At 39.2% G+C, this 16,307-nt stretch overlaps 1 protein-coding gene across 8 annotated transcripts in view; it reads left to right on the forward strand.

Annotated features, from left to right (window-relative positions):
* Window positions 1-15,648, forward strand: part of Ttc6 (tetratricopeptide repeat domain 6) — a 173,422-nt gene extending 157,774 nt beyond the window's left edge. For 5 of the 8 annotated variants that reach the window (XM_021179232.1, XM_021179235.1, XM_021179234.1 and 2 more), the window contains 5 exons: window positions 330-540; window positions 3,222-3,374; window positions 4,142-4,312; window positions 10,597-10,822; window positions 11,203-11,412. In XM_021179232.1, the coding sequence (XP_021034891.1) occupies window positions 330-540; window positions 3,222-3,374; window positions 4,142-4,312; window positions 10,597-10,822; window positions 11,203-11,339 (898 nt within the window). In that variant the 3' untranslated portion in view covers window positions 11,340-11,412. Of the gene's footprint in view, window positions 1-329; window positions 541-3,221; window positions 3,375-4,141; window positions 4,313-10,596; window positions 10,823-11,202; window positions 11,524-15,565 lie in introns of those variants that run through there. The other 3 variants (XM_021179236.1, XM_021179237.1, XM_021179231.1) reach the window with 3 other exon arrangements.
* Window positions 15,649-16,307: the final 659 nt, after the last annotated feature.

The following is a 16,307-nucleotide window of genomic DNA, read 5'->3' on the forward strand; positions in this document are numbered from 1 at the left end:
AGATCCTGTGGCGGGTGTTGTGGGTAGCTGGCGAGTGTCAGCCGACCCTGCGCCCCAGCTGCCCCGGTGCTTTTCTGAGCGGAAGAGCCACTTTCCTCCTTTTCCTCACCAAAATCTCTGGAGATTCTTCTTGACTTTTTTAGATCATATAGTTTACATAATTCTTATATAATAAAAATCTTATATAATAAAAGTAAAAGATTTTTTTTATAAAGGTTACCACAAACCCTTTTGGGGGAACTCATAGAGAGAAACCATTGAATTGGTTGCTAGCAAACAGCCCACTGGAAGGCACCTCATTTTCTTTCTTTCTTTCTTTTTCTTTTCAGAATTAAAGAGTTTGAAGGAGCTGTTGAATTCTTTACCAGGGCTATCAAAATCAACCCACGTTACGTGGATGCTTATATTGGACGGGGGAATTCTTACATGGAGTACAGTCAGGAAGATGCTATGATACAAGCCCAGAAGGACTTTCTGAAAGCACTTCATCTTGACCCATCATGTTTAAAAGCCAGAATTAGTTTAGGCTATAATTTGCAGGTACATTTTCTACACTGAGAACCTTGTTTGGACAGGAGAAAGAGATATTTGGTTATTTACTGGTGATGTGGTCAAATATTATTTCTCAGGTGAACATTAATTTTCCTTTACTCTAGTTATGGAAGTTAGGAATTGAGAGCAAGGCTTTGATGAGCCTGAGCTCACTGAAGACTCATATGATAACGCAGCAAGTGATGGTTGTTATCATCATGAATGCCCAAGAATGTGTTAGTAAGAGAAAAAAGATTGCCTTGCTAGACTTAAACCTGAAATTAGCATTATGATCACAATATAAACAATGCATGGTCCATTTAAAGAATGGATTGGATGACTTTAAAAGAGCTATAGCTGACTGGCAGCCAATGCAATGCTCACACCACTTACAGGCTGAGCACCTGATATTGATGAACACTTGAATACCAGCCCCCAGAGATGGAAGTCTATAAGAAACACAGTTTCTTTTGGGTTGTTAAACTCCTAGTTTGGAGAGAGAGGCATTGATACACGCACAGTAATTATTTGATGATAGTTGTGATAAATGTAATAAAACAAAATAAAAAAAACTAACCCCAAAGAGTTTTTAGTATAAAGAAGCACAGCCAAGGGGTAAGAGAATTTACTGATAAATTATGTTGAGATATGAAAGATTAGTGTTTAGGTAGAGGAAGGGACAGAGGCTAGGAGTTATTTAGTATTGGTGACAGAGGACACAATCCTTTAGGAAACATTGTTAGAAGAGGCAGGGGGCCCGTATAAGGAGACTGGAGTGGTGAGAGAGTATTTGTGATGAGACTAGGTAATTAGTCATGAGCTGGAATAAAGCCTTGAAGTCCAGTTAAAATAGGAATATCACCGATCAAAGACATGACATCAAGTTTGTATCTTGTGAAAATCCTATTGGGTATATAAGCAGGAAGGGCTATTGAAAGCGCATCAGTATGTGGAAGTGAATCAGGAAAAGGAGGAGGGAACAATACAGAAGAGGTAGGCCATCTGAGTGCTGTTCAGGGGAAAGAGTATCAGTCTTTTCTACAGATGCCTATAGATTCCTTGCTGTTTGCCAAGGACTGGGGTTATCACAGTGAGCACAGCAGATATATCAAGAGCAACTGATAAATCCTTTCATGAAGTGGTTTGCCATTTAATATTCTTACAGTGCAACCTCAGTTTGCCTACTTCTTTGTTTATTAAGTCAACTCGTGATAGCCCTGCAGATGTCTAAATACTTTACTTACAGACTTTGCTAGTTAGAAATCAGAATCTAGTTCTAGTAGATACCTTTCCTTATAGCTTTATGTGAGAGTCACTAGGTTCAGGTTAGTTAGAATGTGCCAGCCTCTGAGATCCTGGCAAGTTGAGTTTTTGAGCCTGTGGAGAAAAAAAAAGAACAGAAGCTGGACCATCATGAATTAATGAACTCCCTGCCTGCTGTGGGGAGGTGTTTAGTTGCCAGATGGCCTGCTCTGGGAAACAGGTTGACATCTTCTATTAATGGTTCCTGTCTCCTGATCTTTTTTTCTTTTTCTTTTTCTTTTTCTTTTTCTTTTTCTTTTTCTTTTTCTTTTTCTTTTTCTTTTTCTTTTTCCAGTTGGCACAAAAACTGTTACAAACAGATGCTTGGTAGATTTACATGCATCTTTTGTGGCATATATGTAGTGTTCCTAAAATTCCAGATGCAGGAAGAATTCATTTGCACTGTTACTTCATTTATTTATGTAGCACATACTATTTTTACTTTGTGTGTTATACATATATTATAGCTATTTGGTGTTTTAGTTAAGGTTTCTATTGCTGTGAAGAGACCGTGACCACTGCAACTCTTATAAGGAATAACACTTAGTTGAGGCTGGCTACAGAGGTTTAGTCCATTATCATCATGGCACAGAAACATGGCAACTGGCAACATACAGGCAAACATGGTGCTGGAGACAAGCTGAGGGTTTTACATCTTGATCCACAGGCAGCAGGGAGAGACTGTGAGCCATACTAGGAATAGTTTGAGCATAGGAGACCTCAAGGCCCACCCCCTATAGTGACATACTTCCTCCAACAAGTGAACATCTACTACAAAAAGGCCACACCTCCTAATAATGCCACTCCCTATGGGCCAAGCACTCAAACACATGATTCTATAGGGGCCATTCCTATTCTAACCACCACATCTGGAGATATTTATCTCTATCTGTCTATCTACCTGTCTGTCTGTCTGTCTATCTATCTATCTATCTATCTATCTATCTATCTATCTATCNNNNATCTATCTACAATCTACACACACACACACACACACACACACACACACACACACACACACACACCCTTACTTGAGATAGTGTCTCACTATACAGACCAGCCTGGCCTCAAACCCACAGAAATCTGCCTACCTCTGCCTCCTGAGTACTGGGTTCAAAGGTGTGTGCCATCACTTCTAGCTATCTGTGGATATCGATGTAAGTTTTGTGAGTTAACAGAAGAATAGTTGACATGTAATAGCTATGGCTTTAAGTTGTTTAAGATTAGTATAGTAGATGACAATACAATTATATTTGTTTGAACATAATTTGATTATAAATACTTAGAGGTAATTAGTCAATTGAAGATACTCATAATATTGCCTGGCTTGTCATATTAAATACTGTTTCTTGTTTCATGATATTGTATAACTATTTATTGTATTTTAGGCTCAAGGAAAATTCCAGAAAGCTTGGATACATTTTACTGTTGGCATAGAATCTAATCCAAAGAGCTATCTAGCCTATGAAGGAAGAGCTGTGGTTTGTCTTCAAATGAGTAATTATTTCGCTGCAATGCAGGATATCAACTGTGCCATAAAGGTAAATAATCTACATTAATGATACTGTTAATAAAATATATTCTTTGTTACCTATTTAAGGTGATATGTAGAGGAATATTGTTTTGTTTCCTGAGAAACAAAATGCTTATTTTGGGATCTAAATGCATTTAAAAATTAAAAGCAAATTCTTAATAAGTACTGATCCCTCTTATCAAGTGTAGCTTGTAGTATATTTCATGGAACCATAATAGTATTTTGCAATACAAAATTGTCAAATTGTAATGGTGCTGTCTTATGTTTGAAGCAATTGGAGAATAACCTAGATGTTTGGCTTCTCCCTATAGTGAAGGAGCTGCCTTCTCATGCTTTAAATTATTGTCTAGCTTTTCAGTTTTATTTCTGTAATTTTAAGATATTACTAGGGTGATATAAGGTGTAAAGAAGGTAAAAGAATTGAAGTAATTGTTTCTATATATAGCAGTAAAGCATGGTATCTGTTCAATTTAATGGCTTCTCTCATTTAACAAATAAACAGATAAATGTCCCCATGCCCATTTCTTGGAAAGGACTCAAGAAAAAGCTCTAAAATTATCTTTTTATGACAGCCACTCAATAAACCATTGACAAGAAACCAATTTCATACCATGCCCTTTCTGGAAATATTTGCTCTAATTGTTTTTTTTTTTTCACCTGCACTGTAAAAATACTTGTTCACTCATGTGGATTTCAGAACATTCATTTCACAGACGTGATACTGGGGGTTAATACTATTCCCAGAGGCCAAATCCCCCTATGATTATGTTGCAGATCAATTCGACCGCAGAATTCCTAACAAATCGTGGTGTGATTCATGAGTTTATGGGCCAACAACAGAGCGCAATGGCGGACTATCAAGCAGCAATTTCTCTGAACCCCAGCTACTCGCTTGCTTACTTTAACGCGGGAAACATCTACCTTCACCACCGGCAGTTTTCTCAGGCAACGCACATTTTCCTGAACATGTTCTTTGGGCACTGTATGCTTCTTTGTTATATAGAGTTTTGAAGTACAGCCTTGATATCTCAGGCTAATCCACAATGCTATATTCCATAAAGATGCTTATGATGTTCAGTGGTTGCACGTGTATACGTGTATAGATTTATGCTCCTCTGTGTTTCTGACCATTCAGTACTGGTCTAGTAAATGCTGATTTTAATTTCCCAGTGCTTGGCCCTTCCCTTGGCCTCATCAGTTTCTAGGCCAGAATCCTGCCCTTTACTGCACTTTGTGCTTCCCTCAAGGTCCTCTTTATGCTGGGAGCATCTAACCCATCGTCATGTACGGTTTCTCATCATCACTCATCCGAGTACAGAAAATAAGAAGACACGTTTAGTTCTGGTTTTATGTGACCATTTACCCTGGATCCATTTCAGCTCACACTGTCTACAAAAGGCTTGCTAGACTTTTAGATGAGATACATTTACATTTATTGTACTTGGAATGTACCTACAGGATGAAACCTCTTGTTTCTCTTAATTCTCTGTCTTTCAAGGTAAAGTCACGGTCTTTATGCTTTCCCCCAGTTTACCCTGTCCTTTACAATTTTAAGTTTGACTGCATTTTTACCATCACTTATTAATTTACATTATAACAATTTACTAATGCTGTGTCTATTTTCTGAGTGTTGTTTTAGCGGAATCCCATATAGTTTTATTTTTAAAGACTAAGTAAGATACAAATAGTATGGAATTTATAATCCTAACCACCATTAAATTATATTCCTATCATAATGCTTCCTAGAATTTTGCAACTGTAGTTTGAATTTTCCCTGTTGCTTGAGAATAAATCAGTTGGGAATTTAATCAGGTGGAAGGATTTTATATTGTCTATGTTTTATGTGTACATTAAATGTATTTTACTCAGTGTTGTGTCCCCTTTTGAGCATTTCAGTTTTTCTGATTTACAGCAAGGTTTATAGTTTTGCTCTAGTGACTATAAAAATTCCTTTATGACCCTAAGTCATTATTTCTTTACTTTCTCTACTATGAGCAAAAATTACACTTCAACATCCTTTTCATTAACATAGTAGCACAGATCTCCATCCTTTCATCTTTGTTTGTTTTTGCTTTTGTACTTTTGAGACCGTCTCCCTGCATAGCCCAGACTAGTATCTAACTCAAGGTCTTTCTGATTTGTATATCCAGAGAGTGCAGTGCTGGGATTATAGGTGTGTGTGATGATGATGAATGCAATTTTTTAAAGGGGGGAAACTCATACCTACTCTAGCCCCCTCTTCCATTTTAATACTGATCTCCACAAGAGGATCCTTTAACTAACACCTACAATGGCTGTCTCAGTCTCTGTCTCATTCTCCACATGCTTGCCTTTTCATTCCAGCCTTTGGCCCCACTGCTCCTCCAGCTACTTCTTGCCAGCATTCCAGTGACTCCTCTTACCTCCTTTCCTGGACCCCTCAGTAGCATCTGATATAGGGCACTTCCTGCTTCATAAACATTTATTTGCTTGCTGATTCTGTTCTATCTTCCTTGTCATACAGCTGTCTGGGTGCTCCGTACTCAATAATGACCCTACACAATTTGCTGACTTCTGTGATGAATCTGGTTGGTCTCAGTATGGTTTAGATGCAAGGGCTGTCATCGAAGGTGTAATTATCTAAGACATGAATTGGGTTGTCATAACCCAGATGCTACTGGGCAGGCTGACAAGTCAATGCCTTGAATTTCAGATCATTTTGTATCTTAAGATAGGTAAAGAGACTGGGCCCAGTGGCATAAACCTATAATGCTAGATACTAGAAAGATAGAGGCAGGAGGATTGCAAGTTCATAGCTACTCCCAACACCTTAGTAGAAACCTGTCTCAACAAACAAACCAACACACTGGCAATCTGCCACTCTCCTCGGTGCTATAGTACTTGTTTAGCATATGTGAGTCTCCATGTTCAATTCCCATGACTAAAAAAGGAACATAATTCATAAGATTGAGAAAAGTAAAACTCCCATAGCAAAATTATGTTCCTAGAGGCGATTAAACTCTGTAGGATAGGGAACTTTAAACTTATTTATCTGTAACAATTCAGTGACCATCATCTATAAAATTTCTGGTCTAGCTCTAACATGTATCTCAGACTTAAAATAAATATGTTTATGGATGGGAGAAAGGATGGCTCAGTGATTAAGCATACTTAAGGGCACTTGCTGTTCTTGCTGGGGACCAAGGTTCTGTTCCTAACATCCACACGGTGGCTCACAATCATCTGTAACTTCAGATCAGGGGATTTGGTGTTCTTTTCTGGCCTCTGTCAGTACCAGGTATACATGTGGTACACATATGTACATGCTGGCACTCATCCATACCATACAAATAAGTCTCAAAATGTTTGAAGTATGCCTCTACTTTTCCAACATTGCAGATGTTTGACTTTGACAAATACCCCACCTAAAGTGTCTTCATGTCTTGATGTTCTGAATGCTCGGGAATTACTTCAGAGACCAACAAGTATCAAACCTAGCTTCTCGGCTGTGCTGCTAAGTCTCAGCCTCTCTGTGAGGAAAATGGCTTCCATGCCCTCTCCCTTTCCCCCTACAGTTGTTTCTGAAGGAAGATATTCACACAGGAGGAAGGGTCCCTCATCAGAACAAATAATCACTAAAAAGTTAAAAGATATAAAAACTTCTATTTTTTGTTTGTTTGTTTTTAAATCAAGTTAGTAAACTGCTTTAAAAACACATTTGGAAGAGACACGTGGTATGAAGGATTAACTGCACATGACTTTGAAATAATAATTCGATCTTCTCTATGGTTGATTACTTTTTTAATTATAGAAACACAGGCATCAGATCAATTGTTAGAAATCAAGAGTTTTAACTGCTTTAGCCTCTAATTGTTTCATATTCCTCTACTTCAAATAATCTCATTAAATCAATGAGATTTTCTAAGTAATATACTTTGAAATCTATCGGAGAAAGTTATGATGTAGGGGCTGGGGTTATGGCTCAGAGGTTCTGAAGAGCTTTAGTTGATTTTTCAGAGGACTTAGGTTTGATTCCCAGCACATACTTGGAGGCACACAATCTGTAATTTCATTCTCAGGGGATTTGACATCCTCTTTTGGCCTCTGAGGGCACTGTACAGACTGGCGTGCATGAAAGTAAAACACCCATAGACATAAAATAATAAAGTAATAAACAAAATAAAGTTCTGTTGTTCAGAATTAGATACCGTGCTAGTGTATTGCCATGCATGATATGCTCTCATTTGATAGAAGGCACACTTTGTGTGGTTAGATAGCTGTGCAGTCTACCCATTCTTCGTGGGTGAGTTAAAGTGAAGCATTGGTTGTTTTACAAGGAGTGTAACTCTTGGAGTCATTCATTTGTGTCATTTTTAATGTCTGTGGACAGAACCTTTTCTTATGGAGTGAGTTATCTTTAAGCTCTCCAAAGTTGTATGCCAATTCTGCTCCTATCTCAATGGATCCTTAAATTGCACTTGACTGTGGCATCAAGTAGCTGCCATCAGTGATAAGAAGAGTTGTATAGTTTTGATGTAACTGACCCTCAAAAGTCAGAGGAAACAAAGTTCATGGAGAATTACCTGAAATTCTTCATTTATGGAAATTTCATTTCATTGAAAGAAAAATTTATATAGTAATTGACTGAGCACTGCTACATTTTTCACAGTCCTCTCAGCACTCTGTGTATATGCTCATTTCATCCAGACATCAACAATGGAAGTAAGAGTGTGTTACTTCTTTGGCAGATTAAGAAACTAAAGCCGGGCGTGGTGGCGCACGCCTTTAATCCCAGCACTCGGGAGGCAGAGGCAGGCGGATTTCTGAGTTCAAGGCCAGCCTGGTCTACAAAGTGAGTTCCAGGACAGCCAGGGCTATGCAGAGAAACTGTTTCGAAAAACCAAAAACAAACAAAAAAAAGGAACTAATACAAGAAGAGCTTTATAAATCAGTCAATATAGAGGCAGGATTTGAACCCAGCATTCTGGTTTCTTGGTTTGAGCTGTAGCCATTAATGTCTGTAGTAGTTCAATAGAAGAAGATCTTGAGGAAAGATCCCTGGGAAGACTGGAGGGAAATGTTTTTATTGAGAGAAGAAAATGGTCTAAGAGGAAGAGTCAAGATGTAGGGTAAAAGGTCAAAGCCCACTCTGGAGTTTGCAAACCAACAAAACCCCATCAGTCACTGAGCCTGAAATCCCACCAATCCCTGAGTTTACAATCCCACCAATCCCTGGGATTGATTTGAAATTCCACCAATTCCCACCGTGGAACTCTCCACCCTGGAAAACTTCTCTCCCAAGAAACCCTATAAACGCCTGTTTCCTGCTCAGTTTCTTCCTGTTTCTCACCGAGTAGAGGCATCCACCCTCTCGTGTCTCTTCCAATAAATCTCTTTATGAGGTTTGCTGTACCATGTGACTTTTCTTTCATATACCATAACCTCCATGACTGCTGACTAACAAGATACCTTTTTCTTCAGAGATGCCACATTTTCATTGGTGAAATCTTTCCCCTCAGAGCTGTAACACTACTACTGAGGAAGCCTTCCCTCTCAGAGCTGTAACACTTGCATTGTAACACCTCCCCTCAGAACTGTAACACATACAGAGAGAGAACTTTAAGGACAGAAAGATTAAGAGTGTCTGTGCCACAGAAATGCTTTGGAGGAGACAACTGGAAAATGTCCACAAGGCTTGAAGACACTTACAGCCTTAGCCGGAATAGAACTTGTAGAAAGGGTAGAGTCTGGGTTGCAAAGAGACTGAGAGGTCAAGCTGGCTGTGATAGTCATTTCCTTTTTATAGACAAACTTTAAATTAGGAGTCAGATGTTCATCCCTCATGGAGTTAGAAATGGATTTCTTAACAGGAATAGAATGGTGACAGATCAGGGAATTGTGTGGTAGGAGGGTTTTTTTGTTTGTTTGTTTGTTTGTTTTGTTTTTAAAATTCTGTCTAATGTGCATCAGTACTCTTAAAACAGAATTTAAATAATGAATTAACTGAAAGAGAATCATGTGATGAGATGCCACAGTTTTGTCTAGAGATAACAGAAGTTACTGGTTTATTCTAAATATTGATACCTGCCTCTTTGCAGGCTTGTAACAGTTTATTCTTGGGCCAGGACTGGAGACCTCATTTTGTAAATTCTTTTGAAAACCAAATCACAAATGAGGTTTAAAATAAAAGCATTGGCAGATTTCACTAAGAAGCAGAATAGACTTCGAAGTGGGCGGCACCAGTTCAGTAGAAAACTAAGAAAGTTTCACCAAGGAGAAAGAGAAAGCTGAGGGTTTTTTAGGGCGAAAAGTCCACATGTAATCTGAGGCTTACAGAGTAGTTCTGTTCTCTCTTAACTAAACTGTAGTCATCTTTGTCTTCATGTCTGCATCTTCCAAGTCCGTGTCAACTCTGAATACTCTAATCTTCATTTATATCAACAAGTTGGTTTCACCCTCTCTTCTTATATTTTTTGTAATACAATGAAGTTTATGTTGCTTTTGCTGTGGTTTAGACTCTTCTTCTGAAAACCCATCAATCTCTTCATCTCTTTATCCGTTAATTCCCCAATTTGCATTTTATTTTTTGTCTGGTCTTCTCTAATTTACTTCTTCCTTTTTGTTGTTGTTCTATTCAGGCATATGAGATTTGGGTTTGTGGGAAGTGGGAATATTTCATTCTAGCAAGTAAGTGTTTCAGCATTAGCATTGTCTGGAATGCTGGCACATGCTGATGTGTTTTAGATCCTAACTATCTCCTTGCCATGGGCTGATGTCCTGGTATCCAGCTGAGGCTGGAGCCAGGGTTGCCATGGCACTGAAGGAGATACCAATCCCTAAAACCTCCTTTCTTTTTCTTCCAGGCTTCCATGAAGTAAGCAGCCTCTTGCCTCATGCCCCTATGATCTGTTTACTGTGTGGACACAAACCAAGGCATCAGGCCAGGGACCAGGGTTTGGAACCTCATAGAGAGCGAGCCCTAAACAGATAATTTCTCCAATTTTCTCTCTCTTAAACATTTCATCACATTTACAGAAAATTGGCTGGAAACCAACAACAGCAAAAACAGGGCAGCTTTTAGTTCTTATTTTTCTTTTAGAAAACATGTTTCTGTATTTGGAATGAAATGCCACCATAACCTGCTTAGAAATCTGTTGGCCTGAGCTCTAAATTAAAAGAAAAGTAGTCCAAATTTCTTGAAATCTGCTAATTAAAACCCATTAAATTATCATTATTCTTACATTTTATAGGCCAGCGACTACTTCTCAACAGCCTTGAAGTTTAATCCAGAAAACGAGTATGCTCTCATGAATCGAGCTGTTACAAACTCAGTGTTAAAGAAATATGAAGAAGCAGAAAAAGATTTTTCATGTGCAATGGAACGTTGTCCCCACTGGGCTGCACTGTATTTTAATAGAGCAAGTTTCTATGTCTACTTAAAGAAGTATAAGCTCGCTGAAGAGGACCTTGGCATAGGTCGGCGTATTTTGTAATCCTGTCAAGAAGATTGCAGGGATTATTGTACTTTCTTTTCTGGGTGAAAAAAAAGAATTTCATCAAGCCTTTTGTTTATATAGAACCAATGGGTGTAGTGCCAAGTCCTCAATGTGACCAGTACAGAGTGCTTTCCATAACATCTCATCATAAAGCACTTGTAAAATGAGATAGAATTATTAGGAAACCACATACAAACAATGGCAGTCCAAGGACTGTACAGTGGTTTTCTGCATTAGTTTTCTTTAGAACATCCGATATTTCTAATTGAGCTGCATTGTTACAGTTGAAGAAATAGTACTTAAAATGAGAATGACGGGGGAGTTTACATCAATGCATCTATATTTTGTTTTCTCTTGCAGGCCTGTCCTTGAAGCCTGATGAAGCTATGATGTATAATCTCAGAGCACAAGTCCGTGGCAAAATGGGACTGATAGCGGAAGCTATGAGTGACTACAACCAAGCCCTTGATCTTGAAGAATGCTCCACAGCTATGTGAATACAGACTTGTGGTTTCTGCAGTAGGTTAAGTATGTTTTTTTCCTGAAGCTGAAATATATTTGTTGTGTAGAAATGCCACCATTGTTGTTGTATTTATCACACTTATTAAGTGGTTATTCTTTAGAACCACTTAACATATCTTAATACATTAAGTATTAAATAAAGTTTGTTAAATAAATCTTAACAAAATGTTTCTGTTATACATTATCTACAAAGCTTTTACATGATTTCAGGCATGAATTGGATGTCCAATATCTCCTTGCATCAATAGTGAAGTAAAAAGAAAGGGTTCCCTGATCCATTCAGAACCTGGATAGATGAATATCTTCTTGGATAAAAGGTCTTAAAAAGGAATATTAATACCAATACTATTTTCTGACATAGTAGAATGATAGGGAAAGTATCACCAACTTTTTTCTTCAATGCCTATTTAAACATATTCAACAGTATCCAGCTTGAAAAGAATAAATTTTAGCTGATGGATACTATACCTCCTCTCTCCCCTTTAAATGGTATAATACCAGCCTAGATTCTTCCTGGTACTGGAGTTCTTCCAACACAGAACACACTTCTTTTATGTGCTACTTGAGTTCCAGAATAACATCCACAACGGTTTTGAGCATCCCATTGCCTTGATACACTCCCTTCTTTCTCTCATTCAGATTTCACAAACATACAAATAAATATTTATAAAAATCTATATACACTTATTATTAATGCTTCATAACATTCAGTGAACAAAACTGAAACAGTTGATTTTTTTTTCAAAAAAGTCTCACTATGTACCTAGTCTCGGTTGGCCTTGAACTCATGATCATCCTGCTCCAGTCTCACAAGTGTAGGATTTCAGTTATGGGTCACAATGCCAGTGTAAAAAGTTTTTTTTTTTTAAACAAAATTCCAGGTTTATTTTTTGTTTATTCACTTTATATCCTTCTCATTGCCTCACTCTTGGTCACCCCCTCCAACAATCCTCCCCTATCCCCCCTTCTCCTCTGAGTGGGTGGGGACTCCCTGGATATCCCCCCACCGTGGCACTTCAAATCTCTTGGGGCTAGGTATTTCATCTCCCACTGAAGCCAGATAAGACAGCCCAGCTAGAAGAACATATCCCACATGCAGGCAATAGCTTTTGGAATAGTCCCTGTTCCAGTTGTTTGAAACCCTCATGAAGACCAAGCTGCACATCTACTACATATGCGTGGGGAGGCCTAGGCTCAGCTCATTTACGTTCTTTGGTTGGTGGTTCAGACTCTGAGAGCCTCAAGGGTCCCAGTTAGTTGACTCTGTTGGGTGTCCTGTGAATTATTATCTCCTTCAGGACTGCAATCCTTCTTCCTATTCATCCCTAAGAGTCCCCAAGCTCTATCCACTGTTTGCCTGTAGGTATCTGTATCTGTCTGAGTCAGCTGCTGGGTGATTCCTCTCAGAAGACAACGTGCTCCTGTCTGCTAGCATAACAGAGCATCATTAATAGTGTCAGGGATTGATACTTGCCCATGGGTTGGGTCTCAAGTTAGGCCAGTTATTTGGCCATTCCTTCAGTCTCTGCTCCATCTCCAATGCCTGCATTCTTTGTGAAAGATCAAGGATAAATTTTGGGTTGAAAGTTTTGTATGTAGGTTAGTGTCTCTACCACCCCACTGGAGTTCCTGCATGGCTACAGGAGGTGGCCTCTTCAGGTTCCATATCCCCATCATAGTGAGTCACAGCTAAGGTCACCCCCATTGACTCTTGGGTGCCTCCATTATCCCAGGCCTCTGTCTCATCCTGGAAATACCTCCACCTCCACACCCCCTTCAGTTGCAGATTTCCTTTCATTTTCATGGCCATCTCTCCTGTCCTTCCCCACTGTCCCGAGCGTTCTTGCCGGCAAGAACACACTTGGACAACCGGATTCTTCTGCGGCAAGCTTTATTGCTTCTTAAGGAGGGAAGACCCCGACCCTGGAAAATGGTGCTGCTTATATAGCCCTCAGCATGGCGTTTCAGCACCTGCTGTGGCGTGTCAGCTCCTGATTTGTTGCTCACCCATCACCTCATGGGCAGTGACTAGGTGTGAGTTCACTCTTGCACCTGCGTACAAGGCTTGTTTACTAGTTAGGCACAGCAGAAGCCAGCGCCAACTTATAATGGCGATTGCTCATGGCATGGCTCTCCACACCCCACACCTGATCCTGAACCCCCATTCCCCCCTCTCTCTCCCTCCCTCCCAGTTCCTTTCCTCCATCGCCTCTTATGACTACTTTTTCCCCTTTCTAAGTGAGAGTCAAGCTTCCTCACTCAGACCATCCTTCTTATTTAGCTTCTTTGGGTCTGTGGAGAGTAACATGGTACTTGTATTTTATGGCTAATATCCACTTATAAGTGAGTACATACTATGGATATCCATTTGGGACTGGGTTATCTCACTCAGGATGATATTCTCAGGCACCATCTAGTTGCCTGCAAAATTAAGAATGACTTTGTTTTTAATAGCTGATTAGTATTCCATTGTGCAGATGTACCACATATTCTTTATCCATTCTTCAACTGGGGGATGTCTAGGTTGTTTCCAGTTTCTGGTTATTAATAAAGCTGCTATGAACATAGCTGAGTTAGTATTTCTGTGTGATGTTGGAGTATCTTTTAGGTACATGCCCAGGAGTGGTTTTGCTGGGTCTTAAGGGAGAACTATTTTCTGTTTTCTGTAGAAATGCCAATTTGACTTCCAAAGTAATTGTACAAGTTTGCACTCCCATCAGCAATGAAGAAATGTTCACCTTATTCCACATGCCAGCATGCACTGTCTCTTGAGTTTTTTATTTTAGCCATTCTGATGGGTGTAAGATTGAACCTCATGGTTATTTTTATTTACATTTCCCTGATGACTAAGGACTTTGACCATTTCTTTAAGTGCTTCTTGGCCATTTAAGATTACTCTATTGAGAATTCTGTTTAGTTCTGTACCCCAGTTTTTATTTGAGTTATTTGGGTTGTTGGTGCTTAACTTCTTGAGTTCTTTGTAAATTTTGGATATTAGCCCTCTGTCAGATGTAGTGTTGGTCAATATCCTTTCCCAATCTGTGGACAGCACATTTCTCCTATTGATAGTGTCCTTTGCTTTACAGAAGCTTTGCAGTTTCATGAGGTCTCATTCATCAGTTGTAAATCTTAGAGCCTGAGCCATTGGTGTTCAGTTCAGGAATTTGTCTCTTGTACCAATGAGTTCAGGGGTATTTTTCACTTTCTCTTCTGTGAGATTTAGTGTGTCTGGTTTTACGTTGAGGTATTTGATCCACTTGAACTTGAGTTTTGTGCAGGATGATAAGTGCAGCTCTATTTTCCTTCTTCTACATGTAGACATTTCATTCATTCAGCACCATCTGTTGAAGATGATTTCATTTTTCCATTGTATAGTTTTGGCTTCTTTATCAAAAATCAAGTGTCCATAGGTGTATGTGATTATTTCTGGGTTTTCAATTCTATTCCATTGATCAACAAAATGTCTGTTTCTGTATCTATACCATGAAGTTGTTGTTGTTTTTTAAAATCTATATTACCCTGTAGAACAGCTTGTTGTGGGATGTTTCTGAAGGATCTTTTGGTGAGCCAGTGTCCTTTCTTTTTGCTGCACTCCAAATGTTCAAGGCTTCCTGATCTCTAATTTACTCAGATTTGCTTCACCCAGTTCATATTCCTTCTCGGTGTTTTATTCTAGTATATCTTCAGCACAGCACTTTAGAGGACTGCTTTCTTGATGACAAGGAATAGTTTCCCCCTTAAATTCCTTTACTTTTAACTTGATAGACAACATGTTATAATAGAAAGTTGATGGTAGTTTGTAAGTACAGTGAGGACATGTTCCATCATTCAGGGTCTATTTTCCTGGCAGGATACACAGATCCATGTGAGTATCAAGTCACCCCAGTGAGTTATTTCAGCTGATTAATAAAACACATTTAGATCATCTTTTGGGATCTTCTGGTCCTGCTAGTCTCCCAGTCCTTTTGTCCCTGCATGGCTGACCCTATGTACCCACAGACACCCCTTTCCTCCTGTGGCACATATATGTCCCTGACTGTCCTGGGTTTCTTTGCTGAAGTGCAAATGTTAGCTACTAGAGATTCTCTTAGTGCCTACGTATGCTCTGCCTGTGTGGAGGAGCTGCATGTCTTTGTCACATGAACTTTTGAAGATGACAGAGTATAGATTCATCTCATCTTCGCTTCTTGGTACTTTTCAGGTACTTCACTTGGCATATATAAACTCTTGATAGAAGATGGCTCTGGGAGATTATGACATCAGTTGCAATTACTAGTGGCCTTGTACCAAATAAAAGGGAAAAGCAAGTGCAACCCAACTGCTGTAATGTTCATCTCTTCCTGCCTTCTACCTGCAGATGCAATATGACCTGTATGTATCTTCCATCTTCCCTTCCCAGCTATGGTGAGCTGGTCCCTCAAATTGTAGTCTGAGATAAATCCTTTTTTCCTAAGTCTGATTTTTTTTTTGTTACAACAATGAGAAAAGTAACACACATGGAAAATTGGTACTGAGGAGTGAGCTGAAGCTATTGCTATGATAAACTTGACCCTGTAATTCTTAGGCTATTAGACACATTTTGCAGTAGAAATGTAGAAAAGATGAAGGTTAGAGAAGGCCTAAAGTGTTGTAAGCTGAGCTTTTTGAACCATTCTTGTAGTTTGAAATCAAGTTACCAAGAGGGATTCAGACCTTGGACCTAGCTCATGGAATTCCAGAGAATTCTATGTGAAACTGGGCTATAGGCAATTTGTAATCCAGCCCATCAAAGAACTTACTTCCTAAGAATTTGACTGAGGCAGAAGGAATGCAAAAGCAATGACCAAACTTGTTTGGCAGAGGAAATTTCAAGACAGGACAGGATTCAGGCTGTGGCATGGTGACTGACTGCTCAGTGCTATTGCTCAGATCTATGTTAAGCCCAGAGCTTGGGGGGAAAGTAA

Source organism: Mus caroli, chromosome 12 (genome assembly GCF_900094665.2).
Source record: "Mus caroli chromosome 12, CAROLI_EIJ_v1.1, whole genome shotgun sequence".
Taxonomy (NCBI): Eukaryota; Metazoa; Chordata; class Mammalia; order Rodentia; family Muridae; genus Mus; species Mus caroli.